Source organism: Cavia porcellus, unplaced genomic scaffold, assembly GCF_034190915.1.
Source record: "Cavia porcellus strain 051 isolate PalLab524CR breed Dunkin Hartley unplaced genomic scaffold, mCavPor4.1 scaffold_5, whole genome shotgun sequence".
Lineage (NCBI taxonomy): Eukaryota > Metazoa > Chordata > Mammalia > Rodentia > Caviidae > Cavia > Cavia porcellus.
In genome coordinates, this window is record NW_026947488.1 from 54561656 (window position 1) to 54587295 (window position 25640).

Here is a 25640-nt window from a genome sequence, read left to right on the forward strand (position 1 = left end):
AGCCTGGACTACATAGTAAAACCTTATATCAGAAAAGCAAGTAAACAAAGTGAATATTCTAGAACTAAGAATGCCTAGGACAAATGAAGCAGGTAAAATCACATTTAAAAAACTAGACAATTTGAATCATCTAGTTTACATTTGAGAAGAAAAATTTAAGAAACAGAAAAAATCCTGAAACACCAGGTAGATATACAATGCTCTTATTTTTGTAACTCCCACAAATTTGCCCTATGTCTCCACTCATAAAATTTTCGATTCCTTCTCCAAAAAGGACTCTTCCTTGGCCAGGTGTTTAGCTCAATATTGTAAGTGCCTGCTTGGCAAATCCAAGGTCATGAGTTCAATCCCCAGTACCAAAAAAGACGACTCCTAGCTAGAGTTTATATGCAGCCTCAGATCATACATAATGTAAGATTTGCTGATTGGTAACACATCATACAGAAAACAAGCCAGGATAGTGGTGTACATCTATGATGCAGCACTCTGGAAAACTGAAGTAGAAGGAACACACGTTTAAACCCAGCCTGGGCAACTTAGTGAAACTCTTAAAAATAATAATAATAACAATAATAATAATAATAGTGGGTGAGAGATGGAAATGTATCTCACTGCAAAGGCCCTGGTTCCCTGTAACATATACACACACGAAGAAAACATAAAATGGAAAAGTCTCAGCCCAGCATGGTGGCACATGCCTGGAATCCCAGAAGTTGGGAGCCTGAGGTAGGAATTTCACTGCAAGTTCAAGGCCAGTCTATATTACACAGTGAGTTCAAAACCTGCCTAAACTACTCAGTGAGACTTTGGCTCAAAAGAACTACTGGAAAAAAAAAAAAAAAAAAAAAAGGAAGTTTCAAGTCCCACTTAAGCCTGTATTATAACAAATTAAATACCAAAGCAGGCCAGTTTATCATGGCTCTAATTAAACTGACCCTAAATAAAACCAAATTAATATAAGACAATGCATGGTCAACTATTAAGACACTAAAGCAGACATCAAGAAATCTATTTAAAGCAGGTGTGGTGACACACACCTGTTATTACAGCTACTCAAAGGCTAAGCCAAGACACCAATTTGGAGGCCAGCCTAGGCAACTTAGCAAGACCCTGTCTTAAAATTTAAAAAAAAAAATTTAACGGAGAGCTGAGGGTATTGCTCAGTGGTAGAGCAGTGTATAAAACATCCTAACTAAAAACAAAGCTCAATTATATTTCCCCTTTTTCTTGAGGGGAAATATAATTATTGTTTATATTTATATATATTTACTGTTTATAATTACTGTTATAAAAAAATAAACAGGCCAAGTGTGGTGGGGCACGCCTACAATTCTAGTACTCAGGAGGCTGGGGCAGGAGATCTTTGTTAGTTTGAGGTCAGCCTAGGGATACACAATGAGCTGAAGACCAACCTGAAGTACAAAATGAGACATGGTCCCTAAAAAAATAAACAAAAAAGGCAGACCTTTTTTTCTGTTTTTGTAAGCATACCAACTGACAGTTTAACTAAGATATACATAATTTAGTTCCTTTAAGTTAGTTATGTTCTGTTTCATATGTAAATTATCAGAAAAACGTCAATTTTTACATGAATTTATTCTTCCTCCTTGAAAAATATTATAATAAATAAAAAGATCTTCACACCTATCACAGCAGATGTTATTTCAATTAAAAATACTATTGACAATTTTCTTTGGTAAGAAGACCCAAGCTCAGAGAAATCTTACCGGGATGTCGATCATCAAATGGGTCTGGATCTCCTTTACGATATTCTTCAGTTTCTTTTTCAATCAATTCAGACATCCTATCACAAAGGGAAGAAGGCATCAACTCTGAATTGGCATACTTTAAAAAAAAAAAGACAACCCCCACACCACAACAACAATCAACAGACAAGGTGTAAAAGAAATACTATTTTTCAATGGGCACAGAAATCTAAACAGTCACCTCACAAAATAATTCCCAAACTAGGCATAATGGCACAAGCCTGTAACACCAGCAATCTGATAGGCTGAGGCAGGAGGATTGAAAGTTTGAGCCTAGTGTGGGCAATTCAGCAAGACCCTATCTCAAAACACACACACACAAGGGCTGGAGATGTAGTTCAATGCAAAGGTCCTAGGTTCCCTCCCCAGCAATGCACCAAAAAAGAGAAAAGAAAAAAAAATTTATTCCAAAACTCTCAACTTTCCTTGATTCAAAAATGAGGACTAATTTTTACCTAGGAAGCCAAAACTTTCCATGTTTGACCTGACACAATTCATTCTCCAACTTCCAGGGACTTATTACAATATTTTGAATTAAGCCAAAGTATTATCATGGCTTAAAATTATCGGGCTTTTGCCTTGCTTCCTGACCACTTCTTCCACTCTTCTACCTCTCCTTCAATAAGCTTTTGTCACGTGGCCATCTCTGCTATTTACAGTCCAAGTTCTTTCCTTCTCCATAGTCTTCCTATGCATTTCACTTCAGGGTGAAAGGTTTTCTACCACCACCCCAAATAACCATTCATCTGCTTTTGCTCATTACAGATTAGTTTAACCTATTCCAGAATTTTCTATAAATGGAATCATATGTGCTCTTATTGTCTTGACTTCTTTTACTTGCATGTTGTGAGATCACCTATGTTGTCTGCATTGTGTTCGTTTTTACTCATGTATTTTTTATGAAAACAGAAAAAATTACTTTCTGAGTATTCTAAACAAGACTGACAATTTTAACCTTTTTGCTTCTTGAGACAGGTAGCCCAGGCTGGTCTTGAACTCATAGCAACCCTCCTGGCTCAGCCTCTTGAGTTACAGGTATATTCTACCATACCTGGCTATTGATTTTAATGACCAATATAAGATTATCTCTCTCTCTAGTATCTAAATACACTCTGTCCTAAGTCAAAGTTTCCTACATTCTTTATTTCCATAAACCAAATTTCTTAGTTTTCTATGTTTTGTTTTTTTTTAATTTCCTAGTCTTAATATTTAGGTTCTATGTATAAATTCTCAAGCAACTCAATCTGACCTCAAAAATATTTGTTATTTTTTCCTTTCCCATTAAAACTCTGAAAATTCTCTTTGTCACAAAGAATGATCAAAATACAGACAAAACATAGTTTAAATTACGTATTATAAAATCTATGCATTCTAAGCGCTTGCCTTGCAAGCAGGCAGTCATGAGTTCGATCCCCAGTACCAATAAAAAGACAAAAGACAAAAAAAAAAAAACTATGCATTCTCAGCTGAAACTAAGAAATGCAGCACAGAAGTTCAAGATGCTCAGGAAAGGAGATACACACCGATAATCCCAGCACTCTGGGGAGGCTGAGGCAGGAGGATGCCAAGTTCAAACTCAACCTCAACAACTTGATAACTTAGCAGACTCTGTCTAAATGTAAAAAAGGCTTGGGTATGTAGCCCAGTGTGAAGGTTTCACATTCAATCCTCAGTGTCACAAAAAAAAAATAAAAATAAAAACAGGGATTTTACAGTCAGACTGCCGATTCAAATGAGAGCTCTTCCATTAATTGTGTGACTGTGAACAAACTATTTAACCTCTGTGATGTATGACAGCTATGAGTGTCATCAAGAAAAACAGCAATCTAAAATGAAAATAAATCAGGGCAGATACTGAGAAGCCTTTTGGAAGTTCGTAACTTGATTTTTTACCAGAAAAGAATTGACCAGGCCAAGTATTTTAGAGTATGTAAATTACATCTCAAAAACAAAGTAAAACCAGGCATGGTAGTGTATACTCCTGTCATTTCAACTACTTAGCAAGCTAAGGTAGGATAATTCCAAGTTTGAGGCTAGCCTGGGTAACTTAGCAAGAACCTGCCACAAAATAAAAATGGCTGGGATGTAGCTCAGCAACAGAATGTTTGCCCAGCATATAGGAGGCCCTGGATTCAATGCCCAGGTCCATATACATACATACATACATACATACATACATACATACACACACACACACACACACACACACACACACACAAACACACACAAAAAGAGCAAGTAAGCCAAAATTAAAGACAACCAGGCCTAACTCATTAGCTCCTCAAAACACCCAAACCAGAGGGGTGTTGGGGTGCATGCGTGTAATTCCAACGGTTGGAAGGCTGAGGCAGGAAGACTACAAGTTTGAAGCCAGTCTAGGGCAAGCTACATAGAGTTCAAGACCACCTTGGACTACATGGAGAGACCTCAAAACACCCAAACCTCCAACAAGTTAAAGGAGGGAAAAAACAAAACCTGAAGGTACTTCAGAAAACATCTAGCAAACTGAAAGAGCCACAATTTGGAGGATGGGTAGAATTCCCCTGTTTAAAATAAAGTTTTACAATGAATCTATCCTATTGTCTCCTAAAGTTTCTAACTTTGAAGATCTTTTAAGAGTCACACACATTTGTTTTCTACTCCTACCATACATTAATCCTATACTTTGATGAGGCCCATTTTCTCACTGCCACAAAAACATGTCACAGTTCGTTATCCCTTTGATGACTTTTCCAATCACTTTTCACAGAAAATCATTTATCTGTTTTTCATCAAGGTATATTTATACTGCCATCTTGCAAGTCCTGTTCCAAAGAGCTTTGACCAAATCCTGTACTAGAAAGTTAACTGGAAATGAGTCTCACCATCCAAGATTCTAACCTACTCTTTCCACTGCATGATTATGCAGTGATTATTCCACTGCAGGTAGTTCTGGAGATGGTTACCTTTAAGAATGGGGCACATCTCTAGGGTAGTTTACTTGTTGCCTATCAAAAAAGAGGCAAAATTCATCCCAGCACAGCCAAAAAAAAAAAAAAAAAAAAGGAGCTGTCAGTAATACTCTGAGGAAAAACTTAAAAGGCAGGGAGCCAGATCAAAATAATGATTCTTAACCCTTTTAAGAACCCCTGTGGAAAGCTGGGCATGTTGGTTCATGCCTGTAATCCTGGCACACACATGTAATCCCAGCACTTGGGAAATTGAGGCAATACGAGGAAAATAGGGAGATGAGGTCCAGAAGTACCTCTTATAGTTAATACACAAAAAATCCTGAACTGAGTGAATAAAAGCACTTTCTATTTTCATAAACTGTACAGTATTTATAAGCCATACTGTGTAATTTGACACATTACATTCTATTTTGTAGTCCTCTGAATTGTTTTTGTGTCTGTTAGGCTTAGTTACTTTCCAGGTGGTTATCTCTTTAAGAATAGTGACCCTCTTTTAAGTTTTGCATTGCTGAATATCACAGCACAGTGAAAAAGTCTAAGGTTAAATATGATAATGTGAAATAATCTTGAAAATGAAACATCAAGTATTTATAGCATAAAGAACCCAATAAATAATTCCTTCAAAGAATAAATAAACCCACAGCTAACATTATCATTCCCATGATTCTCCTTTCAGTTACATCAAGAATACACATAAAAACTATGTAATATTTAGGTTCTTTAATTTGTTGTGAATAAAAAAAAAAAACTAGTATGAGCTGCGCATATAACAAACCAGATTAATTATTCATACCTGGTAAGGATAGGTACCATGTCCTGCCCACTACCATGTTCCTTTTCCCACTGCTCCAGCAGGGTAGTGAGCTCAGCTTTGGAGTCCACATGTACCACTACTGTAGTCATAGCTTGGTCTAAAAAACCGAAATAACAGTAAATTAACATAGGCAATCAGTATGACATACTTCCCATTTAAAAAAAAAAAAAAGTGAGGGGGTAAAAAACAGTTGAGTAAGAAGAAGAAATATTAAAAAGCAAGGGAATTATTACCTGTGGACCCTTCAGATAAACTTTATTTGTGGTACTGTAGGAAACTGAATATTCATCAAGTTATGATGAACTAATCCTTTCTCTTCTGTGTCTGTTTCCTCAAGCGTCAAACAAGGCAGGGAGCCAGATCAAAATACTGATTCTTAACCCTTTTAAAAAGCCCTGTAGAAAGCTGGGCGTAGTGGTGCATGCCTGAAATCCTGGCACACACATGTAATCCCAGCACTTGGGAAACTGAGGCAAAGGGGTTGCTGTGAGTTCAAGGCCAACCTGGGCTACAAAGTGAGTTCAAGGCCAGCCTGATCTGCATAATGAAAACTTGTCTCAAAAAAACAAACAAACAAAAAAGAATCCCTGTGAATCAGACAAATGTTATGGTCCCTTCTCTCTCAGGACAAATACAAATACAGTAACTCACTGATACTGTGTTTCTCTAGCAAAAGGCCCTGAGTTCAATGACAGTTAACAACAAAACACATGATAACACCTAAAATACATATGATAATCCAAATCTAAATCTCTGAAATCCAAAACTTTGTAAGAGGTTTTATATTTTAGTACAAAATCTGCTCCCCAAAATCACTTGTTCCTGTTAGTCTTTGGAAGGAAGTTCTATCAAAGATAAACAGCACATTCCTGTTAATTCTGAACAAAAAGGCCAAGAAATCCAGTGAACAGTCTTAACATGAAAACTGGGGACCAAGTATGGTTGCCCACACCTGTAATCACAGCACTCAGGAGACTGAGGCAGAAAGATTCAGAGTTCAAAGAGGAACTAGGTGACTTGGTTCAAGATCAGATCACTCTGGACTTTTCTCAAACATTCCCTTGCAAAAAAGAAAATTAAAAATATCTACTATAGACCCACTTATTGGAAGTTGGGCATGGTAGTGCATACCACTACCCAAGGAAAGCTAAGACCGGAGGATTGTTAGAGCACAAGAGTTGAAGACCAGCCTGGGCAACACAGCAAGAACAACCCCCTACACACACACACACACGCCATTTTTAAAAATGCTTCAAAGTGCTGGGCACAGTGTATGCACCTATAATCAATCCCAGTTACTCAGAAAGCCAAATTCAATCCCTGCCTAGGCAATATAGCAAAAGCTGGTCTCAAACAAGTAAGTCAATTCATTTGTCCAAGCTTCCTAACCTCTTTCACAGCCAGTTTCTCAAGGAAAAAAAAAAAAAAAAAAACATGAAGAGAAGGTGCTGAGGATGCTAGTAAGTGATACTGCTCACCTACCATGCACAAGATCCTGGGTTCAATTCCAGAAACAGGAAAAAAAAAAAAAAAAAAGGAGCCGGATATGGGTGGTACACTCTAATCTGCCACTCTGAGACAGGAGAACTGCAAATTCAAGCCTAGCGTGAGCAATTTAACCATTTAACTAGACCATGTCAAAATTAAAAAGGCTGAGAACGTAGCTCAGGAGAAGGCCCTGGGTTCAATTCTCCATGGAGGAGGAGTGGGCAGAGAAGAAAGGTTGCTGGGTTAAATGGTAAACTCAAGAATGCAGGAGGACTGAGAACTGAGGACTTGAAGAACCAAGTAAGTATCCAAAAATGTTTTATAAGGGGCTCCAGGAGGGACAAATGAGACTCAAATGTTTAAATGGTTTGTGGAATCATTTCCTTTAGAAAATATTCTTTAGGATAAAAAAAAAAGTCAGATTTTCTATGCAGAATTTTCACAGGAGTAGTGATCATTTTCTAAAAATGCAGTTTCACATTAGAAAGGGATTACTAGTGTAGAACTAACTCTTCTAATGATATCTACGATAAAACCAAGCAAAAGCTATGTGGTGGGCTGGAGGTTTAGCTCAGCGGCATAAGTGCCTGCCTTGCAAGCAGGCAGTCGTGAGTTCAATCCCCGATACCGATAAAAAGGAAAAAGACCAAAAAAAAAAAAAAAAAAGCTATGTGAAAGAAGATACCACCAGCTCTCTAAAATATAAACATTTATTTTAATAAAGTAGGTGAATTTCCAGGTTAGTACTGATTCGTGTCACTTGGGCTAACCATTTTATTTACTCCACAAGAAAATACACTAGCAACCTGAATCCAGCAGCGTATTGAGACATTATTCTACAAACTGACACAGTAGGATCATAAATTCAAAGCCAGACTGAACAACTTAAGTGAACTTTGTTTCAAAATAAAATTTAAAAAGAGCTGTGAAGCACCACACGCCTGTAATCCCAGCACTTGGGAAGCTAAGTAGGAGGATCGTTCCAAGTTCAAAACCAGCCTAGGCTACAAAGTAAGCTCAAGACCATCCTGAACTGCACACTGTCTCAAAAAGTCAAAAAGTCAAAAATGTAGTTCTGTATTAAAGCACGTATCTAGCATGTGCAAGGTCCTGGGTTTAATGCTAGAGTTAAAAAAACAGAAGAACAAGAACAAAAATTAAACATCACGACCAACTGTACTTTATTTTAGGATTGCATGAGTGGTTCTATGCAAGACAATCGATCAAGGGCTGGAGGTATAGCTCAAAAGTAGAGTGCTTGCCAAATATGCAAGTGGCCCTAGGCTCACTGCCAGCACTGCCAACTACAACAAAGTGGGAGACAGGGGAATTAATCAACCAATATCACACACAAGAAAATGAAATAGAAAAACACAAACACATGATCATCTGATACAGAAAAAAAAATCTGACAAATCAAACACCCTTTTGTGACTTAAAAAAATAAACTCAAAAAACAGAACTTCCAAAATAGCAAAGGACACTGAAAAACCCACAACAAATTCAGTGATGAAGACTAAAAAAAAAAACTAAACTAAAAAACTGGAATGTGCACCATCAGGTGAATTGTTAAAAAATGGTATATCCATGCAGTGGAATACTCAGCCATAGAAATGAAACACACACTACAATTGTAGATAAATCCTGAAAATAGTATTTTAAGTGAAAGAAGCACATGCTATATGATCCTCTTTATACCAAATATAGAACAAGTAAATCTATATAGTACAGAAAGTTAACTAGTAATTGTCAGGAGTTAGGAAGATGGGAATATGGTAACTGTTAAATGATTATGGAAGGGACTGGGGGTATAACTCAGCAGCACAGCATCTGCCTGGCAAGCACAAGGTCCTAAGTTCAATTCCTGAGGCAAAACCAAAAAAAAGAGCGAGTTTCCCTCCCATGTGATAACAATGGCCCTGAAATTAGAAACAGGTAATGGTTACACCACATTGTAAATCTACTAAATGCCAATACATGTATACTATAAAATAGTGAGTGGTTAGCTTTGTTTTATGAGTTTACAAGTTTTTTTTAATTAGGGAAGGCAGAGTGATCCTTGAAGGAGTGCCACTTGGATAACTTAAACAAGTACCTAGCATATAAACTCTTTGTAGTCTGCTTTTGCTTTGTTTTCATTTAAGACAAGGTCTCACTAAGTCAAGCAGTTGTCCAGGCAAGGTTCTGACTTTCAATCTTCCTCCTCCTCCTCCACATCTGACTCCTCTTACTCATTTTACAGATGAGAAAATGGACCGATATAGGTACCCAAGTAATAGGTAAAAATCAGTTTAAGAACTCCAATTATGAGCCAGGTGTGGTAGGCACACCTGTAATCGCAGCACTCAGGAGGCTGAAGCAGGAGAATCCTTGAGAGTTCAAGCTAGCTTAGACTACAAAGTGAACTCAAGGCCAGCCCAAACTGCGTAATGAGTCCCTGTCTCAGGAAAAAAAAAAAAAAAAGAATTCCAACTATATTGACATATCTGTGAGATCTTCACTAGATCACAATTTCAAACAAAAATGAAATGTCCAACCTCTGTCAGGGGTAGTGGCACAGGCAAATATAATCCCAGTACTTGGAGGGTGAGGCAGAAAGATGAATTTGAAGCCAACCTGGCCTACATAGCCAGTTTAATGCTGGGCCTGGACTGCATTGAGACATTGGCTCAAAAACATTTTTTTTAATTTCTATTTCCTTATTAGTAAAGTGGAAATAGTTGTTGGAGGGGCCTAAACAATAATACTACACATATAGTAGAACATAAAGCCTTAAAATATATATTCATATGCCAAGGATGATGGCGAATGCCTGTAATACCAGCCCTCAGAAGGGTGAGGCAGGAATGTTGCTTCTTGAACAACCTGGGCTACATAAGGAGACCTTGTTTCAAAAAAAAAAAAAAAAAAGCAAGAAAAGAAAAATAAAGCTTATAATCCTAAACAATGTTCTGTAAGCACTGTCTTAGGAGATGGGGACTGCAGTTCTGGCTCAGTGGCAGTGCATATCCCTGGATTCAATCGCAAACAGTTGTGAAAAAAAGGGGGAAAAAGGAAAAACGTCAGAGAACTCCAGAGCTTCACATGAAATATCTTCAATAACCACAGTTGACTCAAGATCCTGAATAATTTTCTATTACATCTCACGATCACACAACTGGCAATAAGCCAACTCCAGTAACTTTAATTTATACACGGTTCATTCTATTAGGCTCCTCTATTAAATTTAACTTAAAGATGGTAGATAGAACAGTAAAACGGGGCCAAGGATTTAGCTTAGTGGCTTAAGCACCTGCCTGGTTAGGCAAGATGGCATGAGTTCGATCCCCAGTACCAAAAAAAAAAAAAAAAAAAAAACAGTAAAACGATGTCCTTAGCAAACCACCCAAGAGTTGTTTAGCACAAAATCATTTCCTGCCGGGTGTGGTAGCACACACCTGTAATCTCAGCATTAGGGGAGGCTGAAGCGGAGGATCACCGTGAGTCTGTGGCTAGCCTGGGCTAGTGAGTTTAAGACTAGCCTGAATTAGAGCCTCTCTCAAAAAGCAAAACGAACGAATTTCTCCACACTACCCAAATTCTAGATTATCTCTTTAATATCCAAAAATGTAACATGAGCCCAGCAAGGTGGAGCGTAGCTGCAATTCTAGCACTAAAGAAGCTAAGGCAGGAGGATTGCTGTGAGTTTGAGGCTAGCCTGGCCAACAGAGTGAACTGAAGGCTAGCCTGAACTACATAGTGAGATCCTGTCTCAAAAAAAACAAAAATAAAAAAAATAAAAACCCACTTAACAGGCTATATACAAAATCTAAATCTTGACATCAAACAGAAAAATACTAGGTTGTTTCCTAAATTCTAAAATACATGCTTAAATATAAAAACCTTGAAGGTAAACTGCAGCAAACTGGAAAAAGTAAAGTCAGGATGACGCTACCAGTAAAACTCTCAACTCTATATATTAACAAAGCATTTAAAGCAGGAAGATGTTACTAATATAAATAACTAAAACAAGTAGACTAATTAAAAGGCTTCATGGAAAGAGAGGAAAAAACTGACAGCCACATGACAAGGACAAGTAATTTGCGACTCAACAATAACTACTGAGAACACTCAGAACTTCTTCCTCAACATATAGAAAGAGCACTACCACAGCAATCAGGGGAAGCAAGAAGGAAACCACGTAGGAAAAGGAGTGAAGCAAACGCTTTTGACATCCCAATTGAAATCAAATACAATACGAAAACCAGACTCCCAAGGTCAGTGAGGAATCCGTGGTCTGACTCCCAGGTGCGGGACCAAAACATTTCTCTGCACTTACCCCCACCCTCCACCACACAGGCGGGAGGAGCAATCAAACAGCTCCGCCCTCTCGGCGAGTCCAAGAACTGGGCGGGAACAAGGGGAGGTGGCACAAGGCCGAGAGCGCGGAGAGCCCGCCCAGGTGACTAGGGCTGGAGGCGGAGACACAGTCCGGGAAGGGGGCCGCCGTACGGCAGGGAAGATGGAGCCCCCCAGCCCGTACGGAAGGGAGGCCAGGAGCACTCGAGGGAAAAAAGTGACAAGAGAAATGCTAAGTACCCCACCTCCAGACAGTGGCGGATATACCCCTGACCCCCACTCAGGGCGGAAGAGTTACTCCAGAGAAGCCTCTTTAGGGGACTGGAAGAACGTGGAGGCCCCGCCCCCGAGCCAAGAATCTGAAAAAGTCCTCCCTCAGGCCCCAGGCCCAGCCTCCCCGGCGGCCCGGCCCACCTCCTCCCCGACGGCGGCCCAAGCAGGTGCCGCCCCTCCCCCAGCCCAGCGCCCACTCTCTCCCGCCTGGCCGGCCGCACATCCTCACCTCGCACCCTCCCGGGGAACCGTGCCCTACCATTCCCTACTCACCTTCCCGGGCGGCTTCGCCGCTCCCCCTCCGACCCCGCCAGCGGCCACAGTTCACACACACTGCCTCAGGTCCCGCACTCTCCCTCACTCACACTACACAGCGCGACCACAGCTATAGAGCGGCCCATATATTATACGTCACTCGCGCGCTGCGCGCGCGCGCTCGACAACCTGGCGCGAGGATCGCGAGCCGGGGGCGGGAGGAAGAAAATTGAACCGCCCCAAGGATGTCTGGGAACTGAAGTTCAGCATCTAGGAATGGGGCCCTCCAGTATTGATTGGGGCATAAATAAGCGAGTCCCGTGCGCAGTGGCTGTCGGAATTTGTAGTTTATTAAAAGCAACGTGCTGTGTACAGTATTCATTGGCTGTTTCGGAAGGCAAAAGCGAAAACCGAGGGACTCATTCTTTCTAAAGCCGTCCTTTAGCTGCCTAATACTTTCTCAGTGTTTTATCTGCCCTGTGACAGTGGAAAGGTTCTGTGTTATTTTCCCATTTGCCATATCATCCCTAGACTATTTCAGAGTCAAAATATTCCTCACAAGCATACAAAACAAACCAGCACGCAGTAAAAAGAAATCACTAGCTTTTGTCTGTTCAATACATAGCCTGTTGGAACCAATAAATATTTATTACAACATAGTGTATGTAAGGCAGAAAAAAGAGAAGGCAAAAGCCAAGTCAATCTAATTCAATGTCTTAACCTAACAGGAAAAAAGTCCGGAGAGAGTGAGTGACTTGCCTAACATCACACAATCAGTGAGCCTAGGAAATCAGAAGACTCTAAATGTGACCTGGAGATCTTTGTGGGAACATGAAGATAAGCATAACTCCACAGTTGAGCAGAATCTCAACAAGCTTCTCAGCCTTCAAAGCCAGGAACAGCTCTTTATCTCTCTTGGACTCCTGAACAAATTGCTGTGTGTTTCCATGGATCCTCACCGGCTAATCTCAGATTGCACAATTAGTCAAAAGCCTGGGTGACGGGTCTGGGGATTTTGCTCAGCGGCATAAGCTCCTGCCTTGAAAGCAGGCAGTCATGAGTTCGATCCCTGGTACCGATAAAAACGAAAACGGAAAAAAAAAAAAAAAAAAAGCTTGGGGAATTCCATTCTTCACTGGATCTTACTGTCTTCTGTTTAGAAAGATTTCCTCCTTCACTTATATGTGTGACTTGGAAGCAGCAGCTGCTCCATACACAGATTCTAGAATGTAGTGTCAGTGTTGTCAAAGGCATTTCACCTTTCCTCAACCTTGTCTCCTACCAGCACACAGCTGTCTTCTCTATGCCTCTAGAATTTTGCCTTTAGCAATAATGGCTATTACTATTTGCTTTGATTTTATGGCAGGTTTAGCCCTGAACCAAGTGTTTTAGCCACATTACTTCTGGTTATCCCTCACTAACACTCCACAGGATAGATATGGTTACCAATCTTACAGGAGAGAAATCTGAATTCAGAAAGTTGAACCACAGTAGAGACCTAGGTTGTGTGTCTAGAGGGTGGTTTCATAACCTGTCCATCTATTTGCTTCAACAATCCTTCAGGCAACTTGTCTCCTTGCCTACCTGGACCAGAACCCAAAAAACATAGGGATAGTATACTGGAGCCTTAGGTATGTTCCCTTTGTGAGCTTGCCATCCCAGTGATAACTTCCTCAACTGCATGAAATCCTAAAAGAAAACCTTTGTGGGAACCTAAAGCCCAACTCACAAGAACTCTTGGCACTGCCTCAACCTGTCACCAGATGGCATTACTCCCCTTTGGAAACCCAGTCTGGGACCCTGGGTTTGCGAAGGGAGGCAGGGGTATGGAAAAGGGCTTTGGAAAAGCCAGAGCCAAGGAAACTGTAGAAGCAAAGCAGGAGACACAGGGACTGTCCAGCAGCAACCCCTTTAAGAATCTCTACCATTGCTCCTGTGGCCCTCTACCCCTGCCAGTGTCTACCAAACACATAGCCACATACCTACAGGCACCAGACCTCCACCCTGAGAAGATGAAAGGGAAGCATCCAGGCTTTCTCAAGTGTGCTCACTGGCACATTCCAAAGGACAGATTACCCACACATGCCAGACACACAGCATATATATCTATGCATCAGGCACCAGTCATCACAGCTACTATTTTCCATCTAAGCACATATCAGCGCAAAGCCTCAGATAATTTAGACCCACATACCACGCATATTTTTAGCACATTGGAACTGAATCATTGGAAAGCTATTTCTTGGCCTCTTCAATAGAGTACCTCTAGACTCTGTCCTGCTCTGCTCTACCTGTTCTTCCCTCCTTTGTCGTGTGCCTGAAAAGAAGTCCCTACTTGAAAGTGAAAGAAGTTATGTGTGCAGGGCTCCAACAGAGAAAAGGCAAGAGAGGCTCAGCCCTAGTCCCAGTACTAAGCACTACAGACTTAGGCATGCACCCTTTACCTGTCCCTATTCCAAACATGCCCACTCCTTAAGGTAGGAAAATTCACAGCACAAAAATCCTTCAGGACTCAAGTTTCTCCCTCCTCCATCCCCCTTCTCTATGATACCTTCTTTCCCTACACCACCTTCTAGGCTTTCCTGAGCCAAGTGCTCTCACTAGCCTATCTTTACTCTGGTACCATCCAAGTACTCCTGTGCTTTCTCCTGCAACTCCCTGGGACTAAGAAGTCCTATTGGCTGTGCAAGACTGAAGGTGTCCAGGAGTGTCCCAAAAGCCACCAAGAATAAGATTAGGCCACCAAGTTTTGGGAACCCAAACCTAGACAAAGGAAATCGCGATTATTTACCAGCTGACCAGCCCTTCCTAGTGGTACCAATAGTTCTGAAGAACATGAGTAAAGGAGACATTAACTCATTCCTCAGGATGTGTGCAAAGTGGCCAACTCTGATTATACCCATGTCCACCATTCCCATTGTATAGAGGAAGAAACCAAGACTCCACAATGAATAAGTTAAACCTCCACTTTGCCTAGTCACTGCTACAGTCTCGAAAAGTCAGTGCCCACCTCCTGGTCCCACAGGTTCAGCTTCATAGAAGAGCCCAAGTGGGAAATGAGGCAGCAAGCTCCATCTCCATCCAGCTGCCATCTACCAAGGCCCAACCAGAGAGGGTACTTATACTAAAATATAAAAATTGTTTATCTGAAACTCAAATTGAACTTAACCACTGCATATTTTATCTATCAACCCTACTTCTGAGCCTCTACACAGCCGCAGACCCCAAGGAGACTCTTTAGTGGCTTCCCAGGGACTCTAATGATTAGGAAACTTGTAAGAAGCAAATAATAACAGCTGCTTCCAAAAAAGTCTCATCAAAGAATAGACAGTTCAAAAAAACTTCTTTACCCAAAAGCTGATGACCTGAGTGATATCAGACTCAAGTTCCTCTCTTCTTTTTCTCACTCCATCACAGATGGTTAGGAACCAAAAAAATAGCATTTATTACTCTATTTGGAAGCATTTGGAGGAAGAGACAGCTTAGTGGTTGAGTCCAACTGTAGAGGCAAAACAGACCTGGATCTCGATATGAATTCTCCCAGCCAAGTATGGTGATCCACCCCTGTAATTCCAGCTCTCTGGGAGACTGAGACAGGAGATCTCAAGTTCAAGTCCCACCTGTGCAACTTGTTGGTACCCTGTCTCAAAAAAAAATGCTAATGGGTATATAGTTCAGTGTGAAGCCCTGGGTTCAATGCTCAATACCACAAAATAACAACAACAAAAAAACTGGAGCTACATTTACTTGCTCCCAGTTGTTGAACCTCAAGCCAGTTGTTTCACTTCTCCCCTGCTTCAATTTCCCAGGCTGGAAAAGTATACCTTTTTTCTGTGGTGGGGATCTGACTCGGGACCTTGCACATTCTAGGCAAGTACTCTACCAGTGAACTGTACCCCCAGCCCTTTTTTATTTTACTTTGAAACAAGATCTTGGTTGCCCAGATTAACCTCAAACTTGAAATTTTTCTGCCTCATCCATAGCTGTGTGCTGCCATGCCTGGCTTCCTGAACCCATGAGAATTAAATGCAAAGCGCCTAATTTGGGCCCTGATCCATGTAAGTGCTAAGCAAGCAGTGGCTATTCGTACTCATTGGTCTTGATCTCTCACTGTTTCCACTAAAGTTTTTCCGGACTACCTCAATCTTAGTTTCTCTCCAGAGCTCAGACTTTCGAATTTAAATGAGAAACTCTGAATGAGTGTGGAGGCCAGAAGATCTTATCCCAACCAAGTCTTGAGGAATCAAAGGTGAAATGTAGTCAAGGTCATGGAGCCACTGTGCCATGAAGCCAACCATATGGCCCTCCCCAAACCAGCCCATCCACCTTGCCTTCCTCCTGGGATGAAGCTTGAATTTGAAATCCTTGCCCAGAGCACATTTACTCCCTTCAGCAGAGTTCTCTGGCAGAACAGTGAGTGATGTCATAATCAAAGTAGAGGCCAAATGGGGTGCATGGTATGCTTTGTGCCTCCCTTACCATGAGCATGCCCTACACAAGGCATATACTACAGCATGAAGAAGGGGAAACTCTGCCCTCCGGGTACCCTCTTGAACCTGTCTGATACCCTGGTTATCATCCCTACTGACTCTTGGCCTTGCATTTCCCAGTGGCCATGCTTCCCAGTGGGCATGCTCCAGTATAAGTTGGAGGTTGGGAAATTTGATGTAGGGAAGATTAGAAGCAAGCATCTCCTGCTGTTTTGTTTTGTTTTGTTGAAGGAAATTCTTGCTGTATAGTACAGGCTGGCTCTGAACTCATGGCAATCCTTCTACCTCAGCCTTCCAGTGCTACAATTATAGGTGTGTGTCACCACCTTAAGTTTACCCCCTACTTCTTTTGCCTCAGTTTCCTCTGGGAGGAAACAGCAGTGGAGCTGACAATCGGGAGACAGTCAATAATGGTCTTACCTTCAAGCTCCTGGAAGCCCCTGGAGTTTTGTCAATTGTCTATTTTGTAGCTACAAGACCTTTCTACAGGATTCAAGAATCTCTGGCCTAACCCATTTGAAGGTACTCTGGGGTTGTTGGGGAAAACGCCAATGAAGACTCAGGCCAAACAACTTCCCACTTTATTAGCCCTTTCATTTCAAAAGTACCTAGACTAGAATGGTTTTGTCTAGTGGAAGGAAGGTGGTCTGACCCTCAGTTCAGAGCTCAGAGCCCCACCACCACCACCACCACCAGGAGTAATCACCTCCTGCCCCTCCTCAAACCTGGATGCCCTGGGCCCAGACCTCTGAGACATTGCTAGATATGGCCTGGAGCGCATAGCCCTAGAAGTCAAAGCCCTTAAGGAGAGGCTTTTCTAGGTGCAGAGGGTGTCCAGGGCTCTTACCATGAGAGAAGATCTTCTTCATTCTCTTAGAGGTGGGGGTGCCTCTCTGTGAAAAGTCACATGATGTTCCTGGGATAATCCCCTCTGTCCAGCTCCTGGTTCACCAGATCCAGACTTGTCACAAGGTAGACTTTTATGAAGTCACAAAGCTGGCTGCCTCCACACAGGACCAGGGATCAGGACAATCTGAAGCTAGAGGGAGAATTTATTGAGAGGGAGAATTTTAGGAACAGACTTCAGACTCTGGAGGGACTCCCTGGGCTAGACTCACATTGTAGTGGGCAGAGGTCTTTCTGATACCTGGGGATGAGGACCATTTCTTGGGGTCACTCATCGTCCAAAGCTGAGGCTTGCAGCTGTGATCATCAGTTATGGGGCTGTCCCTTGAGACTCTTGGCAGGGAGGAAGGACTCTTGCAGCAACTAAGTGCATATAGGGCCCTAATCACAGACGTTTTTCTTGCTCTGTGTAAAAGGGAAGTTAAGATGCCTAAATAAGGACCAGCTCTTCCCCTCAGTGGAAAAACTGACCTGATGACCTTGGGGTTTCTCTGTTAGACTTCACAGAAGAAGGATTTCAGAACAAACAAGAGAGCACAGTACCTCCCTCTTTTCTTTTCTCTTTTCTCCTCTCTCTCTCTCTCTCTCTCTCTCTCTCTCTCTCTCTCTCTCTCTGTTGCCAACCTATGGCCCAAGTGGTATTTTTTTATCGTTTTTTATCGGTACCAGAGATTGAACTCACGACCACACACTTACAAGGTAGGTGCTTATGCCACTGAGCTAAATTCCCAGCCCTGTTATTTTTCTTTTAAGACAAAAGATGTAATGTATAAGTTGTTTTTTCTAAACTGAAACCTCAGAATTCAGGTTTAATTGCATTGCTAGCACTTTGCAATAGGTGAGTGTGTTTTGGGTTGCAGCTTGGGCACTCTTTCACTGCTCTTGAGCATAAGAGTGTCCCATTTCCCAAGAAACAAACCCAGGTGAGGAAATGGGGATGAGGAGAACATTCCATCCAGAAAGGAGAGGCTGCTATGCAAGGTCACAGTTTGTATGGAAAGATGAGGAGAGAACCACTTGATAGAAGCTTTCTTTAAAAAAATAAATGATTATTAGCCAGGCGTGGTGGCTCATGCCTGTAATCCCAGCACTCGGGAAACTGAGGCAGGAGGATCATTGTGAGTTCGAGACCAGCCTAGGTTATAAAGCGAGCTCAAGACCAGCCTGAACTGCATAGAGAGACCCTGTCTCAAAAATACAAAAAAAATATATAAATGATTAGTTGGGGATGATGGCACTTTTTTATAATCTTAGCACCAAGGAAGGTGGAGGCATGAAGATTGCAAGTTCAAGTACACCAGGGCAACTTAGTGGGACCCTGTCTCAAAATAAATTTTAAAAGATTGAGGATAGGGCTGGGGATTTAGATCAGTGGTATAAGCACCTTCCTGGTAAGTATCAGTTCATGAATTTTTATTCCCCCCCCAAAAAGCTTGAGGATATAACTCAGTGGTACAGCACCCCTAGGACCAATCCAAACAAGCACAGTGTTGTGGTGAACACCTGCAGGAGGAAATAAGTTCAAGCCTAGCCCAGGAAATTTAGTGATTTAGAGAGTCCCTGTCTCTAAATAAAACATTTTAAAAGGCCCGGGGATGTAACCCAGTGCAAAAGCCAAGGGTTCAGTCACCAATACCGAAAGAACAAAATTGTGCTTCCAGGTAAGATTCCCAAACTGCTTACTCTCCATCCAATTTTTGACTCTGCTAATTTTGTCTTGAAAGGAATACAACACATGGCAGTGATTACAGGCCCTGCCCTCAAGGGCCCACAACCTCGGGACTGAGGGTCATGCCAAAAGCCTCCTTTAAAAAGAAGGCTGCCATTCCAGGAAGCAGTGGGGCAGTGTAGAACCAAAGTGCCCATGAATCCAAGAGCAGATCCTACATTTGCTGAAGTTAACAACAAGAGCAGAGAGGGGATTACAGTCAGTGGCTTACACCTGTCTGTCATCCCTGCACTTTGAGAGGCTGAGGCAGGAGGATTGCATACATGTGGGCAATTTAGGAAGAACTTGTCTCAGAATAAAAACATTTTTAAATGGGCTACAGGGATGTAGCTCAGTGGTAGAGCACTTGCCTAACAAACAGTGAGTGAGCCCGAGTTCTATAGCTCCAGTAGCACCAAAGAAGAAGAGGAAAAAGAGGAGGTAGATACCAGTCAGCCTGTTGGCCAGCAGGATTTTAAAATGCCTTTAGAAGCTCTTATCAAAGGTGCCCAGTTGCCCCTTGAGGCAGAGGGTATGTTCAGCCTGTGTTGCCAGTGGGTGACCTCCAGTCCTCTTTGATGTCCCTTACACATGGGAGAAGGCTCATTACCTCTGCACCATGGGTGGGGCTGATGATTACATAAGGAGCCACTCTGCACCTAGGGTTGAACCCTAAAGCTAGTAAAAAGGACCAAGGCTAGGGAAGACAGACCTGCCCAGTTTTCCATATAAGGCTTTGCTCTGCTCTGACTTTTAAACGAGTCCCTGAGCATGTATTATCTTAATGAAAATAAAATTCTATTGGAAAGTAAAATTAAACATGTCATTACACGCTTGTCAACACAGCAAGTACAACACAAGGACTATGGACTTTGGCTACATTAGTGCTGTGTCAGTGTAAGTTCATGAACTGTAACAAATCAAACAGTGCTGGTTGTCCCGGGTAGCATGTGCCATATCCTGGGTTTACTCCCCAGCACTGAAAACATTTTCAAACAAGGTAACGCAATACCATTCTGGCATGAGATGCTGATAATTGGGGAGGCTTCTCTGTGGGGGGATGGGAGTTCTTCAACTTTTGGCCAATTTTGCTGTGAGTTTAAAATTGTTCTGAAAATAGCCATTTATAAATAAAACAAACTTCACTTCATGTAGTTTACAAGGATTGCATGAACTAAGATATAAAAGGGCTCATCCTTGCCCAGGTGAGTTTTGTTGTTTTTTCTTTTTCAGAGACAAGCTCATCACATTGTCCAGATCATCCCCAGGCTTGAACAAGTCCTCTGCGTCTGCCTCCTTAGTGGCCGGAATGGCAAGTATGTGTCAACGCACCTACCTGGCTTTTTGTTTTATTGCCCTCTCTGCACTGTGGTTCCCTTGGCTGCCACTCCTGGGAGGAATCTGCCTCTCCCACCCTTTATCTCAGTGTGCTGAAGTATCAGAGGCTTTGTCACTAGCTCTTCCACATGGCTTAACTTGTAATATTTCAGGCCAAACCTCTGGTGACAATGACTGATTTTTGTTGGGATCAGAATTCTATACTCAGCCCAAACACCTGACAGGCACTGAGCCAGGTCCTGTGTCCCCCCTTTGGAGTGTTCTCTCAACAGTCCTATGACACTGAGATGATGCTCACTTGCAACAAGTGAGTAAGCTGGGGTCCTGAGAAATTAACATTAGAAGCCATTCAGTTACAGGGACAGTGCATTCAGGGTCCCTGCTCTCCCCTCAAGAAAGAGGCTCATGGGGTCCACATTTAGCCAGCACCCCAGGGAGCATTTGGCGTGTGTTCACTCACTCAATGGCCTAATGAAGGTGCCACTTTGGAGCATCTTCTTTCCAGAGGAGCAGGAGTGGCCTGGTGGTCTCCACCAGGTCTATTTGGACTGAGAAGGGATGGGGAAGGATCCTAGACCCCCCTGTAGAGTCCTGGAATTAAGGTTGCTTAAGTAGGAGGCAAGATGCTTCACAAACTTCAACAGATTTCTCTTCTATGCTCCTGATCTGCCTGCCCCTGATCCTCTAGCCAACCACACTCCATTTTCATTTTTTGACTTTTCTTGTATGGTTTTCCTTCCATGATGTATAAGAACTACATGTCCTGATTAAGGCTTTTAACATTTGTTTGTTTGTTTATTACCTTATTTATTTGTTTGAACTCTGGGCCTTTGCACTGAGGTATGTTCCCCAGCCTCTCCCCACCTCTGTCTCTCTCTTTCTTTCTTTCTTTTTCTTTTTCTAGAGGCAGAGTCTTCCTAAATTGTTCGCTCAAACTTGGGATTCTCCTTCCTCAGGCTGTCAAAGTGCTGGAGTTACAAGCATCCACTACAGTGTCCAGTAGGTTGATTTTTGCTCGGCCTCCCACAACCTTCATAGGCAGCTGCTGCCTCCCTTTGTGAACTCTTTGTTTGCCTCCCCTCCCTCTCTAGGTGCAAAGGAGAGGAAAGGGGAGGTTGTTTTGAAGTAGGAATTAGGGCATAGCAGGTTGGCTGGAAGACAGGTGACTTATTGACACTCTGACTCAAAATAAAAAATAGAGGGCTAAGAATGTACTTCAGGCACTTAGTCTTCAGGCACTTAATCCCAAATAGTTTCTACAGAATAAAATATTTCTTTAAAAAAATTTTTGAGACAAGGTCTTGCTATACATAGACAGACTCTGAACCCACTATGTAGTCCAGGCTGGCCTCAAACTCATGATGATCCTCCTGATGAGCCAATTCTTTGGACAGAAAGAGCCTGGAGTTAGGAGACACCACACCACCCAGCAACAGTTTGAGGAACAGGTTGCAGAGGAGGAGACAGAAATGGATGGAGGAAATCATGTCAAGGACCCACATGGTAATTTTCCTCAGCTTCTTCACTGCAGGTGTATCTCTTTCCTGCTGGTCTTGTTTGTTCCTTCTTTTCTTCCAGTATGGAGCTCTAATTGATGGTTAGAAAACAGGGTCCTGCCTCTTGATTACAGGTCCTTAGGGAGGCAGCCCCATACAAACAACCATAAAGCCTTGATAAAGGCTGCAGTGAATGAACATGTCTTGGAAAGCAAAGGCTGTGGAAGAAAGAGCACCTAGGAAAGCTGACATACAGCTCTTTATGAACCAAATATACACCCTGAGAGGCTGAGGCCAAGGGAATGCAAGTTCAACCCAACCCTGTGTAATACAGTGACTTATTGACACTCTGACTCAAAATAAAAAATAGAGGGCTAAGAATGTACTTCAGGCACTTAGTCCAATCCTCAGTACCGCAAAAAAGAAAAAAAGTGAGCCAAATCTATATGTTTTAAACCACAAATGGCATGGTGGCATATAATTGTAATCCTAGCACTCAGGAAGCTGAGGCAGGAAGATTGTTACCAGTTTAAGGCCAGCCTGGGCTACATAGTGAGTCTAAGGCCACCCTAGACTATGTAGCAAGACCATGTCTTAATTAATTAATTAATCACAAATATACTTACATGGGAAATAGTTTCTACAGAATAAAATATTTCTTTTAAAAATTTTTTGAGACAAGGTCTTGCTATACATAGACAGACTCTGAACCCACTGTGTAGTCCAGGCTGGCCTCAAACTCATGATGATCCTCCTGCCTCAGCCATCTAAGTACTGGGATTATAGGCATGCACCACCACATCCAATTCACAGGCCTGTAATCTCAGCACTCGGGAGGCTGAGGCAGGAGTTTCACTATGAGTTCGGGGCCAGCCTTGGCTACATAGTGAGTTCAGGGTTAGCCTGAACTGCACAGTGAGACTCTGTCTCAAAAACAAACAAACAAACAAAACAATAATAATAATAATAATGTTGAATTGGGCATGGTGGCACATGTCTTAAACCCAGCACTTGGCAGGCTGAGGTAGGAGGATCATCATGAGTCCAAGGCCAATCTGGGCTACATACTGAGTTAGTGAGTTCAAGATCAGTCTAAACTACATAGTGAGACCCTGTCTCAAAAGAAAAATCAAATAGGTGGCAGGCTGCGGCCCCTCCAGGGGGAGAACCACCAGTGTCTCCTGAGATCTGTACCATGCTGGAACCTAAGATGCTGGGAAACCAAGCAAGCACCTCCCTTCCCTGGTAAGTGGCTGTGGTGTGGCAGGCTGTGGCCCCTCTAGGGGGAGAACCTCGAGTGGCTCTTGATATCCACGCCATGTTGGAACTTAGGATTCTGGGAAACCAAGCAAGCAGCTCCCCTCCCTGGTAAGCAGCTGTGGTGTGGCAGGCTGCAGCTACCCCTGGGGAAGAACCACCAGTGTCTCCTGAGATCCATGCCATGTTGGAACTTAGGATGCTGGGAAACCAAGCAAGCAGTCTGCCTCCTTGCTAAGCAATAGTGAGCCTACTGGTGCACGGGCTGAGAGTCAATCATTCCACTTCCCCTATCCCCCTTATCCTGCTCCCCTCCATTAGCAAATGGGAACCAGAGATCTGAGCATCTCTTGGGAGGTTGACCATAGCAAATAAGGGGGGATTTCCTTCTACCATCTCTTTGAAGGCAAATATTTGTATTACTGTTTTGCTTTATTCTGATTAATGGTACTGCTCTATTCAATATTCTGTCTTGATAAAGAACATATTTCATTTTATTTTGATATATGTGATTGAAAGGACTATTGTGAAAATTTTAAAAATCAAATAATAATAACAATAATAGTATTGAGTCTCCAATGGTAATATTTGTTAACCTCATTTCCAATCGTGAAAACACTTTTCTGGATTCCAGCAGTCGTCCCATATGTCTCAAAATAGATACTTGGGACTGAACCCAGAGCTTCACACATCTTAAGCCCATACTCATCACTGGTCTGCAACTTCAGCTTCCTTCTATTGCTCCTTCCTTTTTTAAATTTTGAAATGAGAGTTTACTAAATTTCCCAGGCTGTCTTTGAACTTGCAATTCACCTGCCTCAGCCTCTGCTGAAATCGCTGATATGTATCACTACAACTAACTACTATGATTCTTAACTCTTCCAGCTCTTTACCTTCTTTTGAATCCTATCCACATTAGATTGTCCAGACATAGTAAAGCTGGTACACATGGTCAGTGTCTTCATGGATGCCTGCAACTCCAAGATCTTAGTTTATACATTTTGGTGATAAAGGGTCTTAAATTCTCAGTGGCCCCTAAAAGGTTAAGCTGTGTACATAGCTGTAGGGAGCCGCGCGACAGCCCCATTGCTGCCTTCCTGCCTCTCTCTCTCCTATGGGCACCACGTCTGCCTACATTAACCATAATCCTCTCCTACTTACGTCACATACCCGGACGTGACGATGACCATGTTGTATTCATCCCCATAGCCTCTTCTTGTCCCACCAGCCTGCGCTTTCCCTATAAAAGATGTAATTACTTCTGGAATAAAGGGGGGCTTGATCAGATTCTCTCGACTTGCTTCCATCTCTCTTTGTCTCCCCTATGTCTTTATTTAATCCCCGTTCCACCTCCAGGTACACCCCACGGATTGATCCGCAAGCCGGATCACACAGCCAGGCAGGGGAAGCAGTGGGCCATATGTTGACAACTCATCTCATGTTAAGCCAGATGTGGTGGTTCCCAGCTGTAGTCCCAGCACTCAGGAAGCTAAAGCAAGAGAGTCACTACAAGCCTGAAGCCAGCCTGGGGTGCATAGTTCAAGTCCAGCCTGAACTACATAGGGAGACCCTGTTTCAAAAACAAACAAAGAAAGTGCAGAATCAGTGATAATCCCTCAACATTAAAGGTTAGATTGACTCTTGACCACTGGCATTTTTTTTCTTTTCTTATGTGTAAGTGTGTTTGTGGGAAGCCCTGTAATTGGCTGCCACCTTATATCTACAGGCCATACCACCTTAACCCCCTCTAGGAGTTAAGTTTGGTAGTTAAGCAGCTCCTTGCCTAGCTTGTTTGGTCCTTTCAGGGATTATGCTTATGAGCCCGCACACGGGAAATTTGAAAATTTGATTTAACCTATAACCCTCAGTCTTGCCACTGTTGCTAAGTTACCTGCTGACATCTCAGAACCCAACTCCCTCCTCCCCAATACCCTATATATTTGTTACTTTTTACTTGAATAAATGAGACTTGATCAAACTTCTGTCTTGTCTCCATTCTTTGTGTCTCTTGTCCCCTTTCATCTCCACTCCCCCTCTAGTCTCCCCCTCTAGTCTCCGTGGACTTACCGGCAGGCTGGGACATCTATTTTGAGGCAGGGTCTCGCTGTGCGGCCTGGTATTGAACTCACTATGTAGCCCAGCCTGGCCTTATAATCACAATTCTCCTGCTTCAGCCTCCCCAGTACTGGTATTATAGATATGCAGTATCGTGTCCAGATTTAGTATCTATTTATTTTGTAAGTTGTAGATTTTCAATGTCGCTTACAGAGGTCTTGTGTAACCCAGGCCCTGTTCACATTTCATGAGCTCTTTTCTTTGCACCTTATTAATGCAGATCCCATCTCCTAACTTTTGTTACCCTGCTACCTTTCTTTAGATTCCTTTTCTTCATCTTTTGCTCAACCCCAACTCCAACACCTGGCCTGATCTGCCTGGTCCCTTCTGTCCTTTCACACCAGTCTAGTTCGGGGCCTTCCCGGCAATGCCTGCTTTAGTTGGAGCCATTGTGATGATACCTAAAACCTCCTTTAAAGCCAGGCATGGTGATACTTGCCTATAA

The 25640-nt window shown here is 42.4% G+C and overlaps 1 protein-coding gene across 2 annotated transcripts in view; it reads right to left on the reverse strand.

Annotated features, from left to right (window-relative positions):
* Positions 1-17288, reverse strand: part of Dcaf1 (DDB1 and CUL4 associated factor 1) — a 73377-nt gene extending 56089 nt beyond the window's left edge. The window contains exons 1-3 of one of the 2 annotated variants that reach the window (XM_063248939.1): positions 17223-17288; positions 5511-5628; positions 1728-1804 (exon numbers count right to left, since the gene is read on the reverse strand). In XM_063248939.1, the coding sequence (XP_063105009.1) occupies positions 1728-1804; positions 5511-5628; positions 17223-17244 (217 nt within the window). In that variant the 5' untranslated portion in view covers positions 17245-17288. Of the gene's footprint in view, positions 1-1727; positions 1805-5510; positions 5629-11903; positions 12062-17222 lie in introns of those variants that run through there. The other variant, XM_063248940.1, reaches the window with a different exon arrangement.
* Between the last annotated feature and the right edge of the window lie 8352 nt (positions 17289-25640).